Source organism: Octopus bimaculoides, chromosome 14, assembly GCF_001194135.2.
Source record: "Octopus bimaculoides isolate UCB-OBI-ISO-001 chromosome 14, ASM119413v2, whole genome shotgun sequence".
Classification (NCBI taxonomy): domain Eukaryota; kingdom Metazoa; phylum Mollusca; class Cephalopoda; order Octopoda; family Octopodidae; genus Octopus; species Octopus bimaculoides.
This window is the reverse complement of record NC_068994.1, coordinates 6,108,323-6,115,823: the sequence shown is the minus strand read 5'-3', so window position 1 is coordinate 6,115,823 and position 7,501 is coordinate 6,108,323. Positions and strand designations below refer to the sequence as shown.

Genomic DNA, 7,501 nt, shown 5'->3' with positions numbered 1-7,501 from the left:
ATTAGATAAATTATTCTTGCAAAGCTGTTTGTTGACAAATTTTTCTGCTTTGTGAAGGTAATTTACACAGCATTTCTGCTGTTCGAACAGCAACTCTGCATTTGAAAAAATATTATCTTATTTCTATCATATAATATAATATAATATATATATATATATATATATATATACATACACATACAGGTTGCAGTGAATAAATTGTCGTCTAAATTTTGCAAAAATGAAAATAACACTGGCATTTCATTTTAACATATATTTATGTGATTATTGTAGAATGGCATCACCACCGTACAAGTGACAGAAGTCACTTTGAGTTAAGTCTGTATGTATTTTGTATAAATTGTATAAACAACGACACTCAATTCTGCTTTTTGCATTTCAGGTGGTTTGGAGCGTTTTCCATCGGTCAGTGATGATGTTGGTTTGGAAGAAGATCAATCTGCAGCTGAAATTTACAGTCAAATCACAACGTCCGAAGACTCGTCTGGCTTCGCATCCGATTTTGCTTCCTCGACAAGTCAAGTGGACGAAGTAGGAAGTGCGAATGCTAGGAGTGGTAGCAATAGGTCGAATAATGTGTGTTTCAATGCTGACCTTGATGAAGAACTTGCCAATGAAGGAACATTCTCTACAGATTTAGAATCCACTGCAACAGCATCTGTCGGCTCCTGCAGTGAAAATACTCTCGACCCAGTGATCATAACGATGGAAAACGCTTACACGAATGTTGAAATTGGAGACTTGAATGAGGAGCGATCTGAACGCTCGACCCTTTCTCACAGCAGCAGTGTAGAGACTTTGTTGAGCATCAAAAGCCTGAGCCCTAAACACCGGCCCCCTTTACAAAAGGGAGTCAGCCAGGACTTGAATGGAAACCCTGAATATGATAATGCATTGACGATTGACACAACTTCGCATGAATCAGCATCGCCGTCTCCCATACCAGCAGTGGTGGTCGTAGTTGATGATGTACCACCTGGGGTGGGGTGTTATTGTGATGGTGAAGTTCCTTTAGTCTACTGTATACGTCTCTTATGTCGTCGTTTCTTACTCTCTGGTACACCCCTGAGTATAATTTCAGACAAGACTGTCCGTGTCAGTGTGAAAACATTAGCCCTTGGTACTATTGGCAATGCTATTTCTTTATTTCCTCGAATCTTACTCCACAATATGTTTGTTGAAAATCATCAGTGTAAGTTCAATTATTATTATTATTATTATTATTATTATTATTATTATTATTATTACTCTTGCAGAGTCGTTAGCATGCTGGACAAAATGCTTAGCGGTATTTTGCCCATTGCTATGTTCAGAGTTCAAATTTTGCCGAGGTTGACTTTGCCTTTCATCCTTTCAGGGCTGATAAATTAACTACCAGTGAAACATTGGGGGTTGATGTAATCAACTAGACCCCTCTCCCCAAATTCCAGGTCTTGTACCTCCAGTAGAAAGGATTATAATTATCATTATTATTATTATTATTATTATATCGTTGGACGATATGATATGCTTGAGAAGACCTGCTGAGTCAAGTAAAACTAATATTGTAGCTGGGGCTGGTGCCTCTGACTGGCTCCCATGCTGGTGGCACGTAAAAAGCACAATCCAAACGTGATCGTTACCAGGCCCGCCTGACAGGTTCCTGTGCCAGTGGCATATGAAAAGTACCCACTACACTCTTGGAGTGGTTTGCCTTTCAACCACTTGGGGTCAACAGAATAAGTACAAGTTGAGCACTGTGGTCGATCAAATTAACTAGTGACCCCACCATCTAAAAATTTTAGGTCTTGAGCCTACAATAGAAAGGATCATTATTATTATTAACATTCTCAGATAAACAGTAAAGTGTTTGTATCATTTGGTATTATTTGGTATGTTTTAATGGTAATGATTTTCTCTCAAATTGTCAGTGGATGCTCATATGCTATTTTAAAATGTTTGCTTTTGTCTGCAAATGCTAACTAAAACTTCCACTATTTTGCAGGTCGAGAGAGTCAGTATATCAGTGATGTGTTACTTTTCGCCAACCACCCCGATCCACAGTTAAAGGGAAACACTGCAGTGATTGTGGCGAATTTACTGCGCAGTGCTTTGATTGAAGGGCAAGGAAATTTCCAGAAGTGGTTGGAACATAACAGTTCATCCCTCTCAGAGAAAGGTTTGTCTTGTAACTTGTTTCTATTGGGATTCTGTTTTTGTAGATGTCACACAAACGAAGGGGTTTTAGATCAGATGGGTTCAAAGTTTCCAGTATTTTAGATTCTAAAGCCAACTCCCTTTTTGACTTTGAATTTGTTGTTTAGTCAAAAATCAGATCTGACTGAGCAAGTTTATAATCAATCAGAGGTGTTTCAGCCATGACCAGGTGTGTGATTAAGAAGCTTGCTTTCCAACCACATGGCTTCAGGTTCAGTCCCACTGTGTGGCACCTTGGATAAATGTCTTTTACTATAACCCTGGGCCAGCCAATGCGTTGGATAGACAGGAACACTCACATACACAGTCGAACAATCAGCTGTGGCGATGACAGTAGAGCATGGTGTAGTCTTCTGACTTAGCTGTTTCTATCAAACTGCCCAACCTGTGATTGCATGGAAATCTTGTTAAATGATGTTGACGATGAGGTATTAAAGAATATTCTGTAGACAAATACTCTTTTACTCTTTTACTTGTTTCAGTCATTTGACTGCGGCCATGCTGGAGCACCACCTTTAGTCGAGCAAATTGACCCCGGGACTTATTCTTTGTAAGCCTAGTACTTATTCTATTGGTCTATTTTGCCGAACCGTTAAGTGACGGGGACATAAACACACCAGCATCGGTTGTCAAGCAATGCTTGGGGGACAAACACAGATACACAAACACACACACGCACACATATATATATATATATATATATATACATATATACGACTAGCTTCTTTCAGTTTCCGTCTACCAAATCCACTCACAAGGCTTTGGTCGGCCCGAGGCTATAGTAGAAGACACTTGCCCAAGGTGCCACGCAGTGGGACTGAACCCGGAACCATGTGGTTGGTAAGCAAGCTACTTACCACACAGCCACTCCTGAGAAAAACTCAAAGCGTCCACTTCGTGTAATATCTAACATTATCTGAATAGTAATAGCTAGCTAAAATTGTTGACTCAAATTATTGACCTACAACTGTTGACTGTAGCAAAAAAGATTTAGAAAAATATAAATGCAAAGTGCTTATTTCCTCATTTTTTAATTTCTATTTTCCTTAATTTCAGCATTATCTTATCCTTCCGTCGTTGATCTTGTTCAAGTAATATTGAACATCATTGAAGACGAATCGTCGATGGCAGCTCGGCAAGGCCTTCTTGCTCTTCAAGTTTGCATGTCTCACCTCATGGTCTCCGCTCATTCAGATCTGTGTATAAATATTCTACTGAAATTGCTGCCTATCATATCAAATCCTTACTGGCTCGTTAAGGTGAGATCTTGGAGAAATATTTCAGTTTGGAATGTGTATGATAGTTTTTTTTTTTTTTTTTTTTTTTTTTTTTTTTTTGCTGTGAAAAAAAAAAAATTGTTTCTTTGTTTTTATTGCTTTTTGTGTTTACACTTTTGATCAGTGGTGCAGCAAAATGTTTGCCACCCTGCACAGTCCTTGAGTTTACCCTTCCTCAGCTCCCTCTACAATCTTATACAGCAAATCAAAAGTATTGCTCCCATTAAAACATTGTTCCCATTAAAACGTTGCTCCCATTAAAACATTACTCCCATTAAACAGTGCTCCCATTAAAACATTGCTCAAGGTGGACTGCCCTCATTGCCCCTGCCATCAATACTAGCTCTGTTACTGGCTTTGGTTTTGAATGAAGTGGTAAAATGTTAACCCCCAGGTGAAATCTGATGCAGTAAATCTATGGCCAAAAGCATTCCACCTGTGACCACCCTGTCATTGTTATCTTCAGACATTTCATTTGTGCAATTCTTTGTACAATGTGTATGTTTCCCGTTTTTGTTTTTCCCCCATTGTTATAGGTTCAAGTGTGGCTGTGTGGTTAAGGAGCATGCTTCCTACCCAATGTGGTCTCGGGTTCAGTCCCATTGCACAGCATCTTTGGCAAACGTCTTTATAGCCCCAGGCCAGCCAAAGCTTTGCGAATGCCTCTGGTAGACAGAAGCTGAAAGAAGCCCATTGTATCTATGTGTGTGCGTATGTGTGTTTGGTGTGCATACGTGTACCTTGTCTTGATATCTCATGATTGTTGTAAATGATCATCATCATCATCATCATCATCATAGAAGTGATGGTTTTTGTTTCCAACCTTTTGTGGAAGCATGTCTGGCCAGGGGAAAATATACGCAGGCCTTGTGTCTATAGTAGAAAGGATTATTATTATTTTTTTTTTTTGCAGGCATTGTGTATACAGAACAATAGCCATTTTTTTTTACTAAACTGTAGGTAATTAGTTGAAGGATATTTTGCTGCTATTTCTAGCAGTTTGAGCATCTGTATAGAAGCTCCCATGTTGCTTCACATTTGTCTTTATTGTCATTGTATATAATTACCGTGTAAAATATATCAATATATTTCAGTATATTATTGTAATTAAGGCATTGTTGTGTAGCCTCAGGTTAGACCTGATGACACAAACCTGGGCAGTGATAGCTGCTGCTAATCACTATATTTCTATTAACGAGGAAATAATTATATTGTGTTGTGGGCCTTCAACATCATAACCACCATCATCATCATCGACATGGCCATAATTTTTTTTTCATTGTTGTTACAATTGTTTCAGCTATTGACTATTACTACTACCACCAACACCACCACCAAAATTAGCATAATTACTATCGACTCAATCAAAATAACCATCCACAACCACAACCAGTACCTACCACCAATATTACTATTATCAAAATTACTACCATTATTACTATAAGCACTGCTGCTATTACTACTCCAATCAAAATAACTACCATTAATACCACCACCACCACCACCTCTGGTAATTATTATGACACCACCTGTTACTGTCACTCCTATCATAACTACTCCTACCTTGACTGGTATCACTGCTACCACCACCCACCACCACCACCACCACCACCACCATACTCGACTGTCATCACAACCACTTAAACACAGGAGCTACCACCCTGATCCTTCCATTTCCAGCACCACCACAAACCACCACCACATCCACCTCAACAGCTTTCACAATGACTCCTATTATCCAGGGAACTCCACTACCAACAGATATTCTCTGATGTGAAATTTATGCAACTAAAAAAAAAATATATGTAAAGAAGGAAAAATTATAATACAATTATTTACTTTAAATTCATTAGAATTTAGAACTGTGTTTCTCAACTAGAGACCCTCGGAACCTTAGGGTCCCGTAAAAAGGTTCTTAGGGGTTCCCTGAGAAAGAGTGAGATAAGCTAATGCTAATTTCATGATCATAATATCACTATACATGCACAACATATTATTGGTTATTGTAATCTTGTAATATAGACATCATCCTATTTGAATATTTGAAGAAAGGATTATTTTTTTATTTTGTTTGCTTTGACTTTTCTCATTCCAAGAAAGAATTGCTTTGAATCCCTTTTTTTCCCTCCGACTTCTCTTGTTGCAGGTTGAACTTCTAGAACTTGTGTCAAGAATAAACTTTAAAATCGTTTACTATTTACAAAGTGTGTGTTTACCAAGACGAGCACAGGAGGATAAATATCTTGGGGTATGTAACTTCATTCCTCTTTATCTATTGTTTTCATTCAAATGGCGGTGCCCCAGCATGGCCACAGTCTCATGAGCTGAAACTAGGTAAAATGAAAGAAAAAAAATGTAAAAAAAAAAAAAAATGTGCACACATTCACACACACACACAAACAGATTTTGTTTTTGTGTTTGTTTCTCTAAAGTCTTGTGATGTTGAAACAAATTGTGGTACTTTGGGAGGGTCATTCTATTAGTAATTAATTAAGGATAAGAAAAGGTGCCGGTGTTGCTGAGTGGTTAAGAAGCTTGCTTCCCAACCACATGGTTTGGTGTTCAGTCCCACTGTGTGGTACCTTGGGCAAGTGTCTTCTACTATAGCCTTGGGCTGACCAAAGCCTTGTGATTGGATCTTGTGGATGGAAACTGAAAGAAGCCTGTCGTATATATGTATGTGTGTGTGTGTATGTCTTTGTGTCTGTGTTTGATCCCAACCTCTGCTTGACAACTGGTGTTAATGTGTTTGTATCCCTGTGACATAGTGGTTCAGCAAAACAGACCGATCAAATAAGTACCAGGCTTAACAAAAAATAAATAAGTAGTGGAGTCGACTTATTCGACTAAAATTTTGCAAGGTGGTGCTCCAGTATGGCTACAGTCTAATGACTGAAACAAGTAAAAGATAAGATAGATACACATTATAGAAATCTCACCTATTGAGTTTAGCTGTTTCCTAAATGGCTGCAAAATTCTGTATTTTTTCTTGTGAACTAAAGCATTGTTCTTTACTCAGTTTACTTTGAGCCATATTGGTTTTAGTTTTTCCTTCCTTAATTCAAACTTTGCATCTAATTCTTTGACTAATCTGGCTTTGAGAACCAGGTTGTCAGCATTCAGAAATTCCTGTGGACATTGTCTTGAATTTCTCTGTTATGGCCTGAAGATACATAATAAATAACAAGCAATATGAGAACCAAGCCCTGATAACCACCTACCTGCATTCTAAATTCATTGCTGCTAACACTCATATTTCACCTCAGTACATGGTTTTCACACTCCTTACATAAATGTGAGTGTGTATGTGTATTATGGGCATATAGCTGAGTGATTAAGAAGTTCAATTTGCAATGAAGAGGTAGCAAATTTAAACACCTACACATGATCACAACTGTCACATCTTTGTACCTGAGGTATGCTAATTGTTGTTTATTTTGTTTTTATTTTCACAGAAATTTAGTTTGCAGACAACTTTCCTTGAAGATGCTGTTTTAGCCCTATTGGGTGATGAAGACTGCCGAGTTCGGCATTGTGCTGCAGTATCATTAGTCAAGTAAGTTTATCGTGTGGTTCCATCCATTCTTCCTCACCCCCTCCTGTGTATATATTTTCTTTTGATTTTGGGATAGGCCAAGGCCTGCTCAAAGTGTGGTGGCTTGTACTTTGTCTAGAATCTTTATATAAAGAGAAAAAATTACCAGATATTTTTGAACTGTATTGTATGTGTGTGTGTGTAAGTAAAAAAAATAAATGAAATGACAAATAAGGAAAGCTTCTAACAATGCAGAAGATTTGTAAGAACTTTTATATTTTGGGCACAAAGGCCTATCTTCAGTCAAAGAAATGTGTATTTACATGAATTATTTTGTTATATGAACCAGATTAGATGAAGGTCATCCAGCCATAGAAACCATTCCAAATCAGACTGGAGTTTGGTGAAGCCCGTCAGCTTACCGGCCATGATCAAATCATCTGACCCATGCCAGCATGGACAACAGACATTAAATGATGATGATGATGATGAT

The 7,501-nt window shown here is 38.0% G+C and overlaps 1 protein-coding gene across 1 annotated transcript in view; it reads left to right on the top strand.

Annotated features, from left to right (window-relative positions):
* The window catches only part of LOC106883334 (huntingtin), a 71,542-nt gene that overhangs the window by 18,249 nt on the left and 45,792 nt on the right, over positions 1-7,501 (top strand). The window contains exons 10-14 of the mRNA XM_052973011.1: positions 383-1,192; positions 1,985-2,158; positions 3,253-3,455; positions 5,620-5,721; positions 6,929-7,029. Of these exons, the coding sequence (XP_052828971.1) occupies positions 383-1,192; positions 1,985-2,158; positions 3,253-3,455; positions 5,620-5,721; positions 6,929-7,029 (1,390 nt within the window). The remainder of the gene's footprint in view (positions 1-382; positions 1,193-1,984; positions 2,159-3,252; positions 3,456-5,619; positions 5,722-6,928; positions 7,030-7,501) is intronic.